The sequence below is a fragment of the Capricornis sumatraensis genome, chromosome 10 (genome assembly GCF_032405125.1).
Source record: "Capricornis sumatraensis isolate serow.1 chromosome 10, serow.2, whole genome shotgun sequence".
NCBI classification, from domain to species: domain Eukaryota; kingdom Metazoa; phylum Chordata; class Mammalia; order Artiodactyla; family Bovidae; genus Capricornis; species Capricornis sumatraensis.
The window spans coordinates 34,661,702-34,683,630 of NC_091078.1; the positions used below are offsets into that span (position 1 = coordinate 34,661,702).

The window sequence follows — 21,929 nt, forward strand, 5'->3', positions numbered from 1 at the left end:
AGAATCCCATGGAAAGAGGAGCCTGGTGGGCTACAGTCCATGCGGTCGCAAGAGTCTGACACAACTTAGCAACTAAACCACCACCAAAGACACAAAGAACCTTTGGCCTTAGATATGGCAGATACTTTAAAGTCAGCCAGCAGACTTGAAATTATGTCCTTTGCTGTGCCACTCAGCTAAAGGGAGTGGACTATCTTGATCTGGCCCATTTATAACAGATACTGTATGGAAGGGAAGTAAAGAAACTAGCTACACTTGAGAGGTGAATAGATGTTTAGTAATTTCTAAGACTCTGCCTCAAACATACAGCACTGGCTGAGTACATTCATTCATGCTAAAGGGTTAAAACTGCTTGATACCTCTGATTTTCTTGACTTCATGACAGATCATCAGAGCCCAAAATACATGTTAGTAGGAAACAAAGAATAAAAAGGAATGCCAGCTGTTTCCATTTTTCACTAATTGGGGAGCATAGATAAAATTTCTTGGACTTTCACTCCTTTATTCTGTTCATGATATACTCCTTAAATTGCCTGATTTCCCCAAACTCTGCTAGATTCTTCAAGGAGGTTGGGAAAGCACTAAGGAACAGACAACCTGGGAGAGCAGAAGAGGAAACTTTCTCCAGATTTCTCTAAAGTGGATTTGTCTTCTGTGCATAGATGTAGGTATGATAAAAAGGGCCCTGGATGGGGCCGAAAGAAAAGTGGGCAGCTTCAACACTGATTTTCCTAATTGCCCCGGTGTCTGAAAGACTAAAGGGGTATTTCAAGTTGTTTCCTTATTATCTCTCTCTCAATCATACACACACACACACACACACACACACACACACACACACACACACACACACTCACTTTAAAGAAATCTGGAGAATCCACTTTAGAGACCTCACGGACTATATAGTCCATGGAATTCTCCAGGACAGAATACTGGAGTGGGTAGCCTTTCCCTTCTCCAGGGAATCTTCCCAACGCAGGGACTGAATCCAGGTCTTCCACAAAGAATCTGAGCCACAAGGGAAGCCCAGCTATCTATTTTACATATGGTCTGATTAATTACTTTTAATCATAATCAAACCATAGTGATGGAAACATACTTAGAATAGAATAAATTTATCCTGTAATTTGCTCATGGAACAAATACTAACTTTGTTAACTAGTTATGTGGACAATGCCCCTACAAGAACTTTACTAAGTGAAAATACTGTGACTCTGTGACTCTGCTCTCCATCCATCCTTCTATCTATTCATACATCAGTCAATCAAAGAGCTGATCATTCATTTTACAAACATTTATAAGATGTTTCTAGAAAAATAGGCCTAGCCCTAAGCCAAATTCTGGAAGAGGCAATTTTGGTATATGAAATTCTCTCTGTTCATTCCTATGACCAATTCTAATTTGTGTGATTCTGTTTCCCAGTGCTTAGTACCCGGTACTATCCTCCAATGAAATCTATTCCTTTCATTATGAAATATTCTCACTCTTCAAAATGATCTTCCTCCATACTTTTTCCTAGAGCTTCCTGGTATCCAGAACTATACAATAAGGATGACAAAAATCATAAAAGTTACATCCCTGAGCTTGAATTATATTTTCATTGGGGAAAAGAAACACACATAGAAGATAATAAGAGAACATACACAAATATAAACAACATGTGTATAATCTAATGCTGAATAAATAACAATGAAAGAGATGATCAGTACAAGATGCATGTAACTGAACAAAAGATTTATGCAAATATTACATACTTATTTTCAGAAATATAATTTTCTTAATAAATTAAGAAAAGATTTTAGAAATGACTAAGGGAATATTAGGTCATTTTAGTATTCAACAAAAAACAGCAGGAAAGGGCAAGCAAAAGCATGTAAGAGACAGGATACAACTGGACTGAAGTAAACAACCAGGCTGAGGGCAGGAGATACAATGAAATAAGAGAAACATTTAGGCTAAGGGTGGAAGTCATTCAAGGAGGTCTAATTAATTAAAAGGATGAGAAATAAAGATATCTACGGGCTAAAAGGAGCAAAGAGACCATTTGATGGGCCATCAAAATTCTTGAGACATGAGGAACTATATACTAGCAATAAGGAAATTAGGAAATAGCATTTCCACCTTGAAACTTTTATAACTATATTTGAACCATTCTAGTAAACTAAAGATATAATGAGCTCTTGTGTCAAAAAGACTACTTTATCCTTATCGTGTGTTCATGGACTCAACCTCTGGTCATTTTTTAATAAGGATTTTTAAAAATATTACCTTTGGCCTCTAGTTCCAGTTTCTTTTTCTTTGCCCATATATTATGGTAGTTTTCAGCCATCATTTCTGCCATAGCCTTAAACAAACAAAATATTTTGCAACTAAGTTACACTTTAAAAGGATACTAGAAAAAGATAATTTTGGTTTCCAATATGTAATATCAAACATGCTTTAAATGAATAAATTATAGTGTTAGTGCTAAAATATATCTAAAAGAAAATTATTTATAATTTCTTGTTTATAACCTGAAATTTCAAAGGTTTCCAATGATCTGTGAAATTATAAAGTAGTAAATAGCCAGAGATGAATCGATGGGAAAGGTTATTGTTCTTTGAAATGTTTAAAGACACGTGTTTTATTAATTTAATAATGAAACCTCAAACTAGCTATGGACTTTCAAAATATGTCTGTTTACAAGTTCTTATTTCAGTTTCTAAAGCTTTACAAGATGATTAAACCTTACTGAATAAACAGTGAACACAGGGAACATCCAATGAACAGACTGAATAAATGTCTGTCCCAAACTAGGTGAGAGACCTTGGGGGCTCATTAACTTTTTCTGTGGCCTTTAGACTTTCACAAGATTACCTCTAAGATTCCTTTCACTTAAGGCAAGTTTACTATCTCATTTTAACACATTCATACCAGAAAATGACAAAAGGGAAGCCCAAGATTTAATAATCTTAGATATTTATCTTTATATACTTACTTCTCTTGGAATGATAGTAACAATGCCAATATCATTGTGTGATCATTATATTGACCTGTCAACTTATGTCCCGTGGTACCAAATTTTATCTTTTCACTCAAATCAGGCATTTCACAGTAGGCTCCTTATTGACAAAAGAGAACCATGGCAGGAGCAAGCAAAATGTTGTCAGTTTGGTTAAATAAACAACTTATGGAGAAGACTCATGAGAGTCCCTTGGACTGCAAGAAGATCCAACCAGTCCATCCTAAAGGAGATCAGTCCTGGGTGTTCATTGGAAGGACTGATGTTGAAGCTGAAACTCCAATACTTTGGCCACCTGATGCGAAAAGCTGACTCATTGGAAAAGACCCTGATGCTGGGAAAGATTGAGGGCAGGAGGAAAAGGGGACGACAGAGGATGAGGATGGCATCACTGATTCAATGGACATGGGTTTGGGTGGACTCCGGGAGTTGGTGATGGACAGGGAGGCCTGGCGTGCTGCAGTTCATGGGGTCCCAAAGAGTCGGACACGACTGAGCGACTGAACTGAACTGAACGGCAGTCTCCAACCTTTTTGGCACCAGGGACTGGTTTCATGGAAGAAATTTTTCTATAGACTCTGGGGGTTCAGGATGATTTAAGCTCAATATATTTACTGTGCACTTTATTTCTATTATTATTATATCAGCTCCACCTCTGATCATCAGGCATCAGATCCCACAGGATGGAGACCCCTGACTTATAACACATATTTTTTCATGAGTAATTAAAGTGATCTTTGAGTAGAGCATTATAAATTACTGATTTAGTTTCTTCTTCTTCTATATAATTAATTATATTAGGGTTTTAAAAAATAGATATGATCTTTAAAGAAAATATATTATTTGGAGAAAACACCCTGAAAAAGTTCTATCAACTTTCACAGCATTAAAAGCTTAAAGCAAATAATCAATAAATTCCATGGACCTTCTCTATGATCAGTACATTCAATAATTCATGCTGTAAAATACATGCAGGAAATGCATGTATACTTTTTAAAAATGAAATTTGCAGAGTATTTTTAAGAGTACTTACGTGCAGATCTCTGGATAGTGTGACATTGCTCATGTCAATGGCTCGTGGGCTGTACCCATGGGCAGCATCTACAGAAACCTACATAATTTACAAAAAATAACATCTCATGAGAAAACCCAGTGGAGAGAGATTTAAGAGTTACTTTGAAAATATAAGGCAAGTAAATTCTCAAATGTACCATCTCCTCAGATAAAATGGGCTAGTAGCTAAACAAGCTGATTTTGCAAATGTTATCTAGCAGATTAAATTATATTTGGGTGTCTGAGAATTATTTCTGGTTGAATAATACATCCCATCATCTTAGGGTCTGCCAATCCAGAGAGTTAATGCTCAGGATATGCACGATTCTGAAATATTACCCAAGTCAAAGGATAATGGATTTCTTGAGTTTCTTACAAATTCTTATCAGTTGTAGTGAAATTTACTTCTCCTCACACAAATACTAGCTAATCATAGCTCAGTATTTATAAATGTCTTTATAGGCCAAATAGCAAAGCCCCAGGAAAGCAACCATTCCAAAGAGGACGGTGACTGGGGATCATCTTTGGAAACCAAAATTGTGCCTAACACAAAATCTAAAATCAAAAGCATTATCTGCTCCTTGCTGGAGAATCCCAGGGACGGGGGAGCCTGGTGGGCTGCCATCTATGGGGTCGCACAGAGTCGGACACGACTGAAGGGACTTAGTAGTAGTAGTAGCTACCACCCCGCCCAGTACTAACCTCATTTTGCATCCATACCCAACCTGGTAGCCCAGCCCAGACCCATGGCAACCACCTCTGATTATTCCTCCTCAACTGCTATTATGGATCAGCCACAAAATTCTCTCCCTTCTACCACAAAAACATCTCTGCTATACAACCGCTTCCCTCCATATCCATTGTCTTTGCTCTAACTTAGATATTTAATGTTTTTGTTTTGTTTTGTGGGATGTATACAACCTCTTCTAAGGAGTTTCTTTCAGCCTTCTATCTCCCCCTTCTCTGACTCCTTCTCTACTCTGTTGTCAGAAATATACTTCCAAAATATTTACTGTGTTATTAAGCCTTTCCACAGCACAGTAAAAATCTGCAGACCTGGACTAAGTCATATTTGTCTTAGTATTCCCAGAGTCTGGCACAGGCCATCTTTCATAAAATTAGGATTATAAAATGATTGCCAATCTCACAGATATTGAGATATAGCAATCATATGTCTTACAACTAATAAAAAAGTATTAGACTCTCTGAAACTTTTGTTGAATAAATGAATAAAATACAGCTAATGTCAATAACGTTAGTCGTTCCTAAAATAAAATTCTCAGTATTTAATATCCTCTTAGACCATGTTGCTTATATAACTGAAATGTATATCCTCTTGGTTTTACATTGAATTATTGAGACTGATTTAAAGAATGCAAGTAGACATCTCTTTATTCAGAGAGAGATTCTTTTAAAAGTTTTCATCACCTGTTTCTCCTCTTTATATATGCAGAAATCAGAAGACTGGCCAATTTCTTCTATAATCTCAAGTTACCTGGAATACATACCCTTTCAGAATTTAATTAACTCTAGTCTTCTTAGCAATAATAATAACAACAAATAACAATCACCATGTGAATGGCTATATGTAAAGCATATAGATTACCTCATTGAAGTTTTAGAACAACTTTGAAAAGGAGATATTGCTATTTGCCATTTTAAAATGAGAAAGAAAGTGATTCAAAATAATTAAATAATTTTAATGACCATCATGTGAATAGTAAACAGAAGAATCAAGGTTTTAAATTAATTATATCTGATTCCAAAGCACTTCTCAAATACCTTAAAATGGCCCCCAATGTCCTGCCTGATTTGGCTCCTGAGACCTCTCCTCCCATCTTGTTGTTAGGCCCTAGCTCCAACTTTATTGCATTCCTTGTTGTTTCTCACAAAGGTCAGGCTACTCCCACACCTCAGAGCATGCGCATAACTCGCCACATTCTTCCCCTGGATATGTCTAACTCTCCCAGCTCTACTCAATTTGTCTTCTCCATGAAATCTATTCTGATAACACCATATAAAATTGCAACTTATCCCCACAGGTTATTCAGCGCCCTCCTCTACACTCACAATATGCCTTTCCATGCTGGTTTCTCTTTCCATAATATTGATCATATTGTGATATAACATGTAATTTACTTAAATCTATTGTTTACTTTCCCCATAAGCAGGAAACTCCATGAGAGCAGAGGTGTTTGTCTATTTTGTTCAGGGAACTATCTGAAAAGCTTAGGACAGTGCATGGAACATAGAAGGTGCTCAGGAAATATCTACTGAAAGAATGAATGAATCATTCCTCTATCTTAGCCTATATTTTAGTTCAAAATAGGTAACAAAGCACAAGCTGGAATCAAGACTGCCGGGAGAAATATCAATAACCCCAGATATGCAGATGACACCACACTTATGGCAGAAAGCGAAGAACTAAAGAGCCTCTTCATGAAAGTGAAAGAGGAGAGTGAAAACGTTTGCTTAAAACTCAACATTCAGAAAACTAAGATCACGGCATCCAATCCCATCATTTCATGGCAAATAGATGGGTAAACAATGGAAACAGTGACAGACTTTATTTTCAGGGGCTCCAAACTCACTGCAGATGGTGACTGCAGCCATGAAATTAAAAGATACTTGCTCCTTGGAAGAAAAGTTATGACTAACCTAGATAGCATATTAAAAAGCAGAGACATTACTTTGCCAACAAAGGTCTGTCTAGTCAAAGCTATGGTTTTTCCAATAGTCATGTATGGATGTGAGAGCTGGACTCTAAAGAAAGCTGAGCACTGAAGAATTGATGCTTTTGAACTGTGGTGTTGGAGAAGACTCTTGAGAGTCCCTTGGACAGCAAGGAGATCCAACCAGTCCATCCTAAAGGAGATCAGTCCTGAATATTCATTGGAAGGACTGATGAGTGCTGAAGCTAAAACTCTAATAACTTGGCCCCCTGATGCGAAGAACCGACTCACATGAAAAGACCCTGATGCTGGGAAAGATTGAAGGCAGGAGAAGGGGATGACAGAGGATGAGATGGTTGGATGGCATCACTGACTCAATGGACACGAGTTTGAGTAAACTCCAGGGGTTGCTGATGGACAGGGAGGCCTGGCATGCTGCAATCCATGGGGTCACAAAGAGTCGGATACGACTGAGTGACTGAACTGAACTGAGGTAACAAATTTCACCCATCCTCTTCTCCTTCTTAGGTTAGAAGCATATTTTAAAAATTTGTTTAAATAATGTATATTCTACATGCGTGATAAAAACTAGATACAAGAAAATAAAATTGGGGGTAAAAAAGTAACTATTAAGAACCTGTGGAATACACCTTAAGTTGCCAGAAATGTCCTCTTTCTCTGCTGACGTGACTATTAAGTCAAATTTCACCAGTTTAGCACCTCAAATCAGATCTCCCCACTTCTAATTCTGTCAGCATTGTTACATTCATTCTTTTTTATTTCATTAAAGTACAGCTGATTTACAATGCTGCACTCATTTTTGCTGTACAGCAGTGATTCAGTTACACACACACACATTTATATATATTCTTTGTTCACATTCTTTTCCATTATAGCTTATCCCAGGATACTGAGTATAGTTCCCCATGCTGTACAGTAGGACTGTGCTGTTTATCCATCCCCTCTATGTATAATAGTTTGCATCTGTTAGTGCAAAGTCACAGTCCTTCCCTTTCCCACTCCTTCCCCTTGGCAACCACAAATCTATTCTCTATGTTTGCACGGCTGTTTCTGTTTAATAGATAAGTTGATTTGTGTCATATTTTATTGATAGATTCTCCATTTAGGTATACATTCTATTCGATATTCTATCAAGTTATTGGCTTTGTCTACGCCCATATATTATCTTAATATGCAAATTATCTTAATATGCAAATTATAAAACTGTAATTGAGTAGTAAATTTCCTGAAATCATGCTTACAATGATCATAAGGTCCACTGTTGACTGCAATATATGCTAACCACACTCTTAAGTGATTTGTAAGTATTACGATGCAATCCTCATAATAACCTTGTAAATTAGATGCTCTTTGCTATTTTATTTTTAAAAGGAGAAAACTGCAGCATAGAAAGGTTAAGCAGTGTGCCCAAGCTCACAGAAAAGCTATCTACTCCACGGCAAGGCCAGGATTTCAAACCCAGATCTTGCTGAGTTAAATACAGGCCACTTCTGCCTTGCAGAGAGAGTGCTGAATCCCAGCAGAAGGAAATGAAGAATACTGGCTCAGAATCATGTCAACAAGTGATCTCAATTCATCCAAGTATACAGTCCTTAATATAAAGTGATGCCATCAAAAGTGTTCCTTAATTTATTCAAGAGTGTACCTATCACATAATAGAAAATATCTTTATAATCACATGGGAAATCAACACTGGAGAGAAGAATGACATTAAGAAGTTCGGCAAGATGATAACTGAAAAAGATGATAATACTGTAAGGTTAGTAATCAAGAAATGATAATCCATTTTAACATTTCAAATTATATTGGATTATGTTTCAATAATGTTAGGGTGAAAATAATGACAAGGATTATAAATATATTTGCAGCATTTGCTGCTTTCTGTTTCTGACACTGATAGAAATATTCTTTCTTTACTAAAAGTCAAAGTACCACAAACACAAACAAGCTCTTTTATTTACCTTTGAAAAAATGCTTCTTGGCATTAAAAATATATAAATAATAATGGTAATCATGCGTTACCATCTACTGAGGTAAACAGACTAAGTAATGTGCCCAGAAGTTTATTTCTACAGAGTGGAGGTCCCAGGATTGGGATGTCCCTAGGGCTGTCCCTCTTAATCCATACATCTAGCATGGGCACCTCCTAATATTTTTGAATGACACAGGGGGTTTAAAAATACATGTCATATATCACACATGTCACTGAAAATCAGTAAGACTTGAATGATGGTTATATGGGTATCATAGAAAGTCATATTTATTGAGGGCTTAATGGGCACTGAAAACTACATTATGAGCTAAAGGGGAAGTAAGGAAAAAAGGAAATAAACACAACATTTTTTAGCACTCTCGAGAAAAGTTTAATTCAGCAAAACAATGAATTTTCCTGGGGTTAAAGAAAAAGGTAATCCTTTTCTGACAATGAATTGGTTATAGTTTACACCTTATAATTTACAGAGTCTGTAATGACTTTCAATGTTTTAGAATCAGTTTCTTAAATCTGGGGTAAGATTTTATATCTAACATGATCCAGAACCATTTTGGAGCTTGTTATGTTTCATTGTCAGTTACCTTTTTTTTTTTTTTTTTTCTTTTTCAGGGGTGTTTGCAAAAGTATGCAACCCATCAGTTACTTTAATCTTCAGGTGAGCATGGCTAAAACCATAGAATGACCCTTTGCTCCTCTTCCTTTGCTGGTATTCAAGAAATATTCTAGAGACAGGACAGGGAGAGGCTACTTAGCAGTCGGCCCTACCCACTCTGACAGCAGTGGTGAGAAAACATCTGGCAAAGGCAGCAACAAGGGAATGGAGTACCCCTCATTCTGCTGCAGCCCCTCCCCTGCCTTCTCTGGGCTGTGCTCCAGCATGCTATATAGGCCCAGTTTTTTCTGGCTAAGAGAAGGTCTTTTTCCTTATCTGCCTTCTACCATTTCTACTATTTAGTACTGACTCACAGAACTGGGACCATTATTATTTCAAAGGGCATGCTCTCATTCAACACAAGCAGTTTTATTTATTTATTTATTTTTCTTTATTTTTTATTTATTTATTTTTTAAAATTTTAAAATCTTTAATTTTTACATGTGTTCCCAAACATGAACCCCCCTCCCACCTCCCTCCCCATAACATCTCTGTGGGTCATCTCCATGCACCAGCCCCAAGCATGCTGTATCCTGCGTCAGACATAGACTGGCGATTCAATTCTTACATGATAGTATACATGACAGAATGCCATTCTCCCAAATCATCCCACCCTCTCCCTCTCCGTCTGAGTCCAAAAGTCCGTTATACACAGCTGTGTCTTTTTTCCTGTCTTGCATACAGGGTCGTCACTGCCATCTTTCTAAATTCCATATATATGCAACACAAGCAGTTTTAAATTGCTGCTACTGCTGCTGCTAAGTCACTTCAGTCGTGTCCGACTCTGTGCGACCCCATAGACAGCAGCCCATCAGGTTCCCCCGTCCCTGGGATTCTCCAGGCAAGAACACTGGAGTGGGTTGCCATTTCCTTCTCCAATGCATGAAAGTGAAAAGTCAAAGTGAAGTCACTCAAGTCATGCCCGACTCTTAGCGACCCCACGGACTGCAGCCTACCAGGCTCCTCCGTCCACGGGGTACTGGAGTGGGTTGCCATTGCCTTCTCCAGTTTTTAGAGCCCATAATTTTTGCTATCAAGAGTGGGGGAGAATCTATGTTTCCTGGCAAAGCTTCACGTCACTTCCATTATGTAATAATTTCCTTATTTCCTATACAATTTAGAGGGAAAAAAAGAAAAACCCAGATAATTCCATTCTCTGCATTCTGAGTACCTTGGATGTATCACTAGCCTAAATCTTATCATTGGAGTAGGTTTAACCTGACTGTCTCTAACACCTGTGAGTCTTTTGGAACAGAATCAGATTTTAATATCTTTACATTCTTATGGCCCAGGACTCAGTTTGTGCTCAATATTTGCTTAAACAGATTAAAACAAAATGGAATTTAGTTAGAAATATGTGCAATCATGGTAACAGGAAGAGTATGCTTTTACAAACTTCTATGTTCATGATACTTTAGAGAATTTGATGTAAAATATGCACCTGGCTTTCAGATGGTGCTAGTTGTGGAGAATCTGCCTGCCAATGCAGGAGGCAAAGAGACCCAGGTTCGACCCCTGGGTCAAGAAGATGCCCTAGAGCTGGAAATGTCACCCCACTCCAGCATTCTTGCCTGGAAAATTGCACGGGCAGAGGAGTCTGCTGGGCTACATTCCACAGGGCCAGAAAGAGTCGAACACGACTGAGTGACTGAGCAGAGTAGGCCCAAATCAGAACTTAAATCTATTTAACAGTATATTGCAAATGTGCAGCATGCAAAACACATGCTTTGAGTGTCTTCATTTTCTTTTTTCAAAAATGTTATCCATATAAATGGCAACAAAAAACACAATATTTTGGCTAAACCAAAAATAGTGACCCAAGCAGTTTGAAAGGGACAAGGTCAGGTTTAGCGCCTAGGAGAAATCAAAGAGCCAGCTGGTATCTAGTCAAGGCTAGGTTCTCTTCCAACAACAAAGAGACAGCTCTACACATGGACATCACCAGATGGTCAAGACCAAAATAAGATTGATTAAATTATTTGCAGAAGATGGAGAAGCTCTATATAGTCAACAGAAACAAGACCTGGAGCTGACTGTGGCTCATATCATGAGACCTTATTTAAAAATTCAGACTTAAATTGAAGAAAGTAGGGAAAATCACTCAGGCCATTCAGGTATCATCTAAATCAAATCCCTTATGATTATACAGTAGAAGTGACAAACAGATTCAAAGGATTAGATCTGATAGACAGAGCACCTGAAAAACTATGGATGGAGGTTCATGACACTGTACAGGAGGCAGTGACCAAAACCCAGACCAAATTTCAAAGAAAAAGAAATTCAAGAAGGCAAAGTGTTTGGTACTTTGCCAACAAAGGTCCATATAATCAAAGCTACGGTTTTTCCAGTAGTCATGTATGGATGTGAGAGCTGGACCATAAAGAAGGTTGAGTGCCGAAGAATTGATGCTCTTAAACTATGGTGCTGGAGAAGACTCTTGAAAGTCCCCTGGACAGCAAGGAAATCAACCCAGAAGATTCACTGGAAGGACTGAGGCTGAAGCTGAAGCTGAAGCTCCAATACTCTGGCCACCTGAGGCAAAGAGCTGACTCACTGGGAAAGACCCTGATGCTGTGAAAGATTGAGGGCAGGAGAAGTGGGAGACACAGGATAAGATGGTGGGATGGCATCACTGACTCAACGGACATGACTTTGAGCAAACTCTGGAATATAGTGAAGGACAAGGAAGCCTGGTATGGTGCCGTCCATGGGATTGCAAAGAGTTGGACACAACTTCGCAACTGAACAACAACAAAGGTTCTCAAGGTCAAGGCTGTCCTTACTGTGCCCTCTTGAGCACAGAAGCCCCACAGCCACGCTCTGCTCAGTTGACTGACTTCCTTGACTTGGCCCACTAACAGTGTGCTCTTTCATGCCTGCTCTGCCTGTCCAGTTGTATATCTTCCCTTTGCAAGTACATCCATGGAAGTTTTATATCCAGATCACCACTGTCTGACCACTCCACTGGCCCCTAAGAACCAACCTGTAGTTCTTATTAGCAAGGAGACAAAACCTCTACAGACAACCTAATTGTAGGTAAAGAACACATTTATTAATATACCTTCAAGACTTTATCATCAGGTACTCCTTTATATACCATCAGGAGAAGTCCAATCTGACAGATAAACTCCAAGGCCTAAGCTTACTTAAAGAAAAAGTAGACTTTCTGAACTTTATATTAGTCTTCAGAATTTTCAAATTAGTTGTTATGGAAAACACAATAATTAAATGAAATACTCAAACTATTTTAAAATGACACAAACATCACTGTGATATTTACCTGACTTGTCTGAGAAATACGACGAGTACGGTTATAAAGGGCCATGCTGTCTCCCTCTCGGGTCCTTTCAATTCTCCATCCCCAAGCCAGCATAGTTTTTAAAGATTCTTTGATTGGCCAGCGATAAATTTCTTTTTCCTAGGAAAAAAAAAAAAAAGGATAGCATATTATGAACCTAAATAAAAGTTTAAAATATTTAATGCTTTGTTCTGAAATACTTTACCTTCACCTAAACATTTTTGATTAGCACTGTTTACTTAAAAATTAAAAAGGAAAGTAAAAATTCTGAAGAGCAGAGTGTGAGTTGAAATCTAGTTTGACTAATGCTGCTAAGAGGGATCCTGGCTTACTATAGCATGAGGTTAATTTTCTTTAGTTTCCCTAGAAAGCAGCAACACTATTAGGAAAAAGTTCCAGATTATATGACATGTGCTTGACGGCTTTTCTACAATCTGAATAAACAGAGAAGTAACTTATTCAATAAGCAGAGAGCCAGAAAATCCTTTACAGTTCATTTGTCAAGATACTGCTTTTCCCCCAAAAAGAAGTAAAGCACATGAAAACATAAATAATAAAAATATTAAAATATATTACTTCCTTATAACAATAAAAGACTCTTTAGATTGATAAGAATATTTTCTAAAGTTCTTAAAAATATGAGAGGCATAAAATTTTTTTTAAATACAGAAAAATATTACATAGAAAGGAGAATAACCAGTTAAATACTGACAGAAAATGGGATTATGAAGAAGACAAAAAAATGTAAAAAGGAGACCTCTGAGAAAGGGTAAAAATAGTATGTATAAAGAAGACATTTTAATAAGAAATTTACATAGCAAAAACTTCCACCCCCAAATTAAAGCTACGTAAACTTAAAAAAAAGTCACCTTTTCAGATAATAGTTTATATGGCTTCATTAATGGTTGAACTTTAGATGAGTCTGAATATATTTCTCCATAAATCCATCCATTTGCCAACTAAAAAAAAATCAAAATTGTTTTACATGCATTAATTTCAGAGTGTAGGTGTGCATGTGTTTAAGTATGTACTCGATAAATCTAAAATCAACCAAGATAAGCATTAAGGTTTGAACTTTTATCCAGTATAAGTCAATATAAAGATTTTCATCCTAGTCAATATTATTCTGAGTAATCACCTAGAACAATTTTTTGTTTGTTTGTTTCTCAGACCAATTTTGTTTGTTTGTTTTCCTGCAGCCTCTGCAGGGAAAGTGGTGAGTCATAACAACTGCACCACCAGGGAATTTCCTGGAATACATTTTTTTTATGCAGGGATGAATAGCATCCAGCCTTCCTTAGACAGATCTGTAATTATGTCAATCGCCCTCCCCCAGGAGGAAGCTACAGGCTGCACAGCCAATGTGATAATCATTTTAGCTCATCCTGTTTAACTAAGGACCTCAACCTGTGACATGTGTATGTGAGACACTCATTTTAATCTGAAGTTGCTGTTTAATTTGGAAGCCTCCCTAAATAGTGCTATTTGTTTTGCTATTCCTATGTTCAGTGACCTATCAACACATTTGTCCCACATGCTTTTGCCCATATAATTTGGCACACTTCACTGTTTCCCTGTATGTCTATGGAATCTGAGTAACTAAGCTGAAACAGCTCAGGACTGCTTTCCTGTAAACTTCCTCTCCATCACCACCCCGCAACAGCTTAGTACCTTTAAATAGGGCAGATACTTTACTCTTACTGACTTACCTACTACCATGGTTAAATTACTGAACAAAGATAAGTCACGTGCTTAACAAAACAAAAATGGGGTTTCTGCACATCAGTTCCCAATCATGGAACTCATGTACACCCCGTGGCGGATTCATGTATGGCAAAACCAATACAGTATTGTAAAGTAAAATAAAGTAAAAATAAAAATTAAAAAAAAAAATGGGGTTTCTTAGAGGAAGGAAGGGACTGGTTGGCCAAGGCAAGGACTGGAATTGGGTAATACTGAATTGCCACATAACACAAGCATCTTTTGGAACCACTGCCCTTTGATTTTCCCTTCAGCAAAGCAGTATATCCTCATTTTAGATTCCTGCATCATCTCAACTTAATTTCTCTGACAAACCTATTTTAACCATCTTCTCGCAAGTTTTACTAGGCTCAACTGAAATGTGACAACTGTGCATGATATTTCCTCTCAAAAAAATCTCATAAAAGTACGTAGGACTTATGTCACACATTGGGACTACTTAGTTATCTCATTCGAGTCGCTCCTCTTTCATCGACAATGCAAATAAAACATGCCATCTTGCCCTGTAAGGGAACTGAAGATCTACTTAGTGATAAGAGATGCAACTGAAGACTAGAAGATGCAAATAATTACTAAATTCTGATTAAAAATTTTCAAGATCTTTTTGTAATATAAAATTACACATAAAAGGTAAACTTTTCTTAAAAGATTTCTGGATGCAGAGTCACTGTCTTACTGAATTTGTCTTCCCGAGTTTATTTTTGTGTATGATGTTAGGAAGTATTCTAATATTATTCATTTACATGTAGCTGTCCAGTTTTCCCAGCACCATTTATTGAAAAGGCTGTCTTTGCCCCATTGTATTCTTGCCTCTATTGCCAAAAATAAGGTACCCATAGGTGCATGGATTTCTGGGCTTTCTATCTTGTTCCATTGGTTTATATTTCTGGTTTTGTGCCAGTACCATATTGTCTTGATGACTGTAGCTTTGTAGTATAATCGGAAATCAGGAAGGCTGATTCTTCCAGCTCCATTCTTCTTTCTCAACACTGCTTTGGCTATTGGGATATTTTGTGTTTCCATATGAATTGTGAAATATTTTGTTCTAGTTCTGTGAAAAATACCATTGGTAATTTGACAGGGATTGCATTGACTCTGTAGAGTGCATTTGGTAGTATAGTCATTTTCACAGCATTTATTCTTCTTCCCCAGGAACATGGAATATCTCTCCATCTGTTTATGTCATCTTTGATTTCTTTCATTAGTGTCTTACACTTTTCTGCGTACAGTTCTTTTGTCTCCTTACATAAGTTTATTCCTAGATATTTAATTATTTTTGTTGCAATGGTGAATGGGATTGACTCCTTAATTTTTCCTTCTGATTTTTCATGGTTAGTATATAGAAATGCAAGTCATTTCTGTGTATTCATTCTGCAACTTTGCTAAATTCACTGATTAGCTCTAGTAATTTTTTGATACTATCTTTAGAATTTTCTTCTTCTCTTGGCTTCCCTGGTGGCTCAGATGGTAAAGTGTCTGTCTACAATGCGGGAGACCTGGGTTCGATCGCTGGCTCAAGAAGATCCTCTGGAGAAGGAAATGGCAACCCACTCTAGTACTCTTGCCTGGAGAATCCCATGGATGGAGGAGTGTGGTAGGCTATAGTCCATGGGGTTGCAAAAAGTCAGACATGACTGAGCTACTTCACTTTCTTTAGAGTTTTCTATGTACAGAATCATGTCATCTGCAAACAGTGAGAGCTTTACTTCTTTTCTGATCTAGATTCCTTTCATTTTTCTTTGATTGCTGTAGCTAGGACTTCCAGACCTATGTTGCATAATAGTGGTGAAAGTGGACACCCTTGATCTTAGGGGGAATGCTTTCAGTTTTTCACCATTGAGAATAATGTTTGCCATAGGCTTATCATATATGGCCTTTACTATGTTGAGGTAGGTTCCTTCTATGCCCATTTTTTGAAGTTTTCATTATAAATGGGTGCTGAATTTTGTCAAAGGCTTTTTTCTGCATCTATTGAGATTATCATATGGTTTTTATCTTCAATTTGTCAATATGGTGTATCACACTGACCGATTTCCATATATTGAAGAATCTTTGCATCCCTGGAATAAACCCAACTTGATCGTGGTGTATGAGCTTTTTGATGTGTTGCTGAATTCTGTCTGCAAAAATTTTGTTGAGGATTTTTCCATCTATGTTCATCAGTGATACTGGTAGTTTTCTTTTTTTGTGTTGTCTTTGTCTGGCTTTGGTTATCAGAGGGATGGTGGCCTTGTAGAATGAGTTTGGAAGTGTTCCTTCCCCTATAATTTTTTGAAAGAGTTTTAGAAGAATAAGCATTAGCTATTCTCTACATGTTTGACAGAATTATCCTGTGAAGCCATCTGGTCCCGGGCTTTTGTTCTTTGGGAGATTTTTGATCACAGCTTCCATTTCAGTGCTTATAATTGGGTTGTTCATAATTTCTATTTCTTCTTGGTTCAGTCCTGGAAGACTGACCATTCCTAAGAATCTATCCATTTCTTCCAGGTTATCCATTTTATTGCCATATAGTTGTTCATAATAGTCTCTTAAAATCCTTTCTATTTCTGCACTGTCTGTTATAACCTCTCCTTTTTCATTTCTAATTTTGTTGATTTTATTTCTTCTCTCTTCTTTTCTTGATGAGTCTGGATAAGGCTTCTTCTTTGGTTCTTCTCAAAGAACCAGCTTTTAGTTTTATTAATCTTCAGTATACTTTAATTTTTTTTCCATTTATTTCTGCTCTGATCTTTATGATTTCTTTCCTTCTACTAATTTTGGGGGCTTTTTTGTTCTTATTTTCCCAGTTGTTTTAGGTGTAAAGTTAGGTTGTCTATTTGAAGCTTTTCTTGTTTCTTGAGGTAGGATTGTATTGCTATAAACCTCCCTCTTAGAACTGCTTTTGCAGAATCCCATAGGTTTTGAGTTGTGTTTTCATTGTCATTTGTTTCTAGAAATTTTTTTATTTCTCTTTTGATTTCTTCAGTAACCTGTTGGTTATTTAGAAACATGTTGTTTGTGTCTCTTACAATTTTTTTTCTTATAATTTGTATCTAGTCTCACAGCGTTGTGGTTGGAGATGATGCTTGATACAACTTTAATCTTCTTAAATTTTACTGAGGTTTGATTTGTGACCCAAGATGAGGTTAATCCTGGAGAATGTTCTATGTGCACTTGAGAAGAAGGTGTATGCTTCTGCATTTGGATGGAATGTCCTGAAGATATCAGTGAGATCCATCTCATCTACTGTATCATTTAAGACTTGTGTTTCCTTGTTAATTTTCTGTTTTGATGATCTATTGGTGTAAGTGGGGTGTTAATGTCTCCTACTGTTACTGTGTTACTCTCAATTTCTCCTTTTATGTCTGTTAGTATTTGCCTTATGTATTGAGGTGTTCCTATGTTGGGTTCATAGATATTTACAATTGTTATGTCTTCCTCTTGGATTGATCCCTTGATCATTATGTAGTGTCCTTCCTTATCTCTTGTAATCTTCTTTATTTTAAGGTCTATTTTGTCTGATATGAGGATTGCTACTCCAGCTTTCTTTTGCTTCCCTTGCAGGAAATATATTTTTCCATCCTCTCACTTTCAGTCTACATGTGTCTTTAGGTCTGAAGTGGGTTTCTTGTAGACAGCATATATTTATATGGGTCTTGATTTTGTATCCAATCAGCCAGCCTGTGTCTTTTGGTTGGAGCATTTAGTCCATTTACATTTAAAGTAATTATTGATATACATGTTCCTATTGGCATTTTCTTAATTGTTTGGGGTTGATTTTGTAGATCTTTTTTCTTCTCTTGTGTTTCTTGACTATATAAGTCCCTTTAACATTTGTTGTAAAGCTGGTTTGCTGGTACTGAATTCTCTTAACTTTTGCTTATCTGAAAAGCTTTTTATTCCTGCATCAATTCTGAATGAGATCCTTGCCAGGTACAGTAATCTTGGCTGTAGATTTTTCCCTTTTCATACTTTAAATACTTCCTGCCATTCCCTTCTGGCCTACAGAGTTTCTGCTGAAAGATCAGTTGTTAACAGTATGGGGTTTCCCTTGTATGTTACTTGTTGCTTCTCCCTTGCTGCTTTTAATATTCTTTCTTTGCATTTAGTCTTTGTTAGTTTGATTAGATTGTATGTCTCTTGGCATGTTTCTCCTTGTGTTTATCCTGTATGGGACTCTTTGTGCCTCTTGGACTTGATTTGACTGTTTGCTTTTCCATGTTTGGGATATTTTCAACTATAATCTCTTCAAAAATTTTCTCATACCCTTTCTTTTTCTCTTCATCTTTTGTGACCCCTATAATTGGTGTGTTTGATATTGTTTGATATTGTCCCAGAGGTTTCTGAGACTGTCCTCAGTTCTTTTCATTCTTTTTACTTTATTCTGCTATTCAGAAGCTATTTTCACCATTTGATCTTCCAGCTCACTGATTTGTTCTTCTGCTTCAGATATTCTGCTACTGATTCCTTCCAGAGTATTTTTAATTTCAATAATTGTGTTGTTTGTCTCTGTATGTTTATTTTTTAATTCTTCCGGGTCTTTGTTAATTGATTTTTGTATTTTCTCCATTTCGTTTTTGAGGGTTTCTTTTAATCATTTTTACTATCACTATTCTGAATTCTTTTTCAGGTAGTTTGCCTATTTCCTCTTCATTTATTTGGACTTCTGTGTTTCTAGTTTGTTCCTTCATTTGTATATTTCTCTGACTTTTCATTATTTTTTTTTAACTTATTGTGTTTGAGGTCTCCTTTTCCCAGGCTTCAAGGTTGAATTCTTTATTCCTTTTTGTTTCTGCCCTGCTAAGGTTGGTCCAGGGGTTTGTGTGAGCCACTTAGGGTGAGATTTGTACTGATTTTTTGTTTGTTTGTTTTTCCTCTGATGGGCAAGGCTGAGTGAGGGGGTAATCCTGTCTTCCGATGACTGGGTTTACGTTTTGTTTGTTGTTTAGATGAGGGGTCCTACACAGGGTGCTAATGGTGGTTGGGTGATGCCAGGTCTTGTATTCAAGTGGTTTCCTTTGTGTGAGTTTTCCCTGTTTGATACTCCCTAGGGCTACTTCTGGAGAAGGCGATGGCACCCCACTCCAGTACTCTTGCCTGGAAAATGCCATGGACGGAGAAGCCTGGTGGGCTGCAGTCCATGGGGTCGCTGAGTCAGACACGACTGAGCAACTTCACTTTCACTTTTCACTTTCATGCACTGGAGAAGCAAATGGCAACCCACGCCAGTGTTCTTGCCTGGAGAATCCCTGGGATGGCGGAGCCTGGTGGGCTGCCGTCTGTGGGGTCACACAGAGTCAGACACGACGGAAGCAACTTAGCAGCAGCAGGGTACTTCTCTGGAGAAGGCAGTGGAAACCCACTCCAGTATTCTTGCCTGGAAAATTCCACAGGCAGAGGAGCCTGGTGGGCTGTAGTCCATGGGGTCGCTATGAGTCGGGCACGACTGAGCGACTTCACTTTCACTTTTCACTTTTATGCACTGGAGAAGGAAATGGCAACCCACTCCAGTGTTCTTGCCTGGAGAATCCCAGTGATGGGGGAGCCCAGTGGGCTGCCGTCTGTGGGGTAGCACAGAGTCGGACACGACTGAAGCGACTCAGCAGCAGCAGCAGCAGCAGCAGTGCTACTTCTCTGGCAGTCTAGAGTCCTGGAGTCAGTGCTCCCACTCCAGAGGCTCAGGGCTTGATCTCGAGTTTGCGTGGGTCTGTATATTCTTTTCCTCTGGTCAAGTACTCCTGTCTGCTCTCAGCTGGTGTTCTTTATGCGCTTCTGTGTTTGAAGGTGCATTCCTGATGTATCCGTGGAGAGATGTACTCCACATCCACCTAGTCCTTCATCATCTTATTCTAACACTGTACCTTTTATGAACACAAATATTCTTATTCATAGGTGTATCCTACGTACATCAGTGGTAGAGCTAAATATTATATTAGCAAATCATAAGTAAATGTTCTTTCCTAATCTAATGCTCTTACTTGAAAGTAGAAAATTGGCATAGTCAGAAATATGTGAGCCAGAATCAGTCATTAGGCACATTCATTAATGATTTAGAATGTGATGTTCTGACTGTTACCTTATCCATTGACCACTTGTCATGTGCATGTTCTGCATATTTGTTAATGAAGTATTCCAACTTCTCAGGAATTGTAATACTATGAGAAAAACAAAGAAAAGAGGTTGGATTTTCATAGGATTTTCAGGGAATCATTCATAATTTATTCCACAGCTTATGACTGTTCATATTTCATTCAATGCAAAACTGTTAAAAAATTGGTTTAACAAGGTATTACTTTTCCATATGGTAGAAACAGTATGAGAAAAGTCAAGCGAATAAGGTTCTATCTGTTCATCTTATATTTATTCATACTTTATATCTTAATATAAATTATACACAATAAAAATTTTACATAGTATGAGAAAAATAATTTAAACGTATGCAAGAAAAGGACAATAGATTGCACCAATTTTTTTTAATTTGAATAAAGATATAGTTAGATAATGAGCTTAAAGACATACTTTACTCTCACATTGGTTCTTTGAAGTTATTCTTTTTTGATTTTAATCTCTTCTGCAACAACTATAAAGGGGTAAAAGTCTGCTGAAATCTGATCTGTTACATTTTTTAAATGTACTAAAATTAATTTTAAGTTAATTGAATACAACCAGTGATGTGTTAATGAGTTTAAATAATAATGATCTATATATAAATTCTAAAATGTGAACTATCAGTTCAGTTCAGTCGCTCAGTCGTGTGCAGGGAAAAGCATTTAATCAACTCATGCTTTATGATTTTGATAACATTTCTTCTTGACTTCATTCATGTTTAAATAAATATTTAATCTCTCAAACAGACATGAAGTCCATGCAGTTGGTGACCAAGTCTGATGGTAAATGAAAGACTTGGTACTACCACATATATCTATTAATGAAAAACTAAGTATGTACATAATTCCATTCACTGATGAAAATAACTTATTAATGCAGTTAACTTTGAGAATAGAATTATAAGTAAAACCTGATATAATGAGGTTTACGGTTCTTTTCTCGTATGTTATTAGTTAGTAACTGAACTTTATGACACACACATATTTAAAAAACAGTATGTAAAAATCATAGAGACGTAGACACTATTGATATCACTATGCAAACCTAATCTCTTACCCTCAAAGGGGTAAACTGAGATAAATTAATATACATGCTCAGCATTTACTCATTAATTGGATTCAGTTAATCAACATCAAAGCCATGACACAGTTCTGATGTTATTTGAAAATTCTGGATTACATTGTATGTTAGCAAACCACAAACTTACCCATGTAGGAATGTGAACATGTGACATTTTGGTTTACTTACTTTAGAAGAGATACAAAGGATCAATCAATCACATAAGCCAAATACTGGGGGGTAGAGTCTTTTCTCACAGGACTGTCATCAAATACCAAACATGCAAATTTAAGGCATTATCAAACTAACGGCATACCACTTGGGTCAAAATT

General features: G+C 37.1%; 1 protein-coding gene across 1 annotated transcript in view; it reads right to left on the reverse strand.

Moving 5' to 3' along the window:
• RYR2 (ryanodine receptor 2) overlaps positions 1–21,929 on the reverse strand; it is a 578,200-nt gene that overhangs the window by 184,630 nt on the left and 371,641 nt on the right. Inside the window, exons 54-58 of the mRNA XM_068983081.1 lie at positions 20,507–20,585; positions 13,560–13,649; positions 12,673–12,810; positions 4,035–4,112; positions 2,269–2,344 (exon numbers count right to left, since the gene is read on the reverse strand). Coding sequence (XP_068839182.1) covers positions 2,269–2,344; positions 4,035–4,112; positions 12,673–12,810; positions 13,560–13,649; positions 20,507–20,585 — 461 coding nt within the window. The remainder of the gene's footprint in view (positions 1–2,268; positions 2,345–4,034; positions 4,113–12,672; positions 12,811–13,559; positions 13,650–20,506; positions 20,586–21,929) is intronic.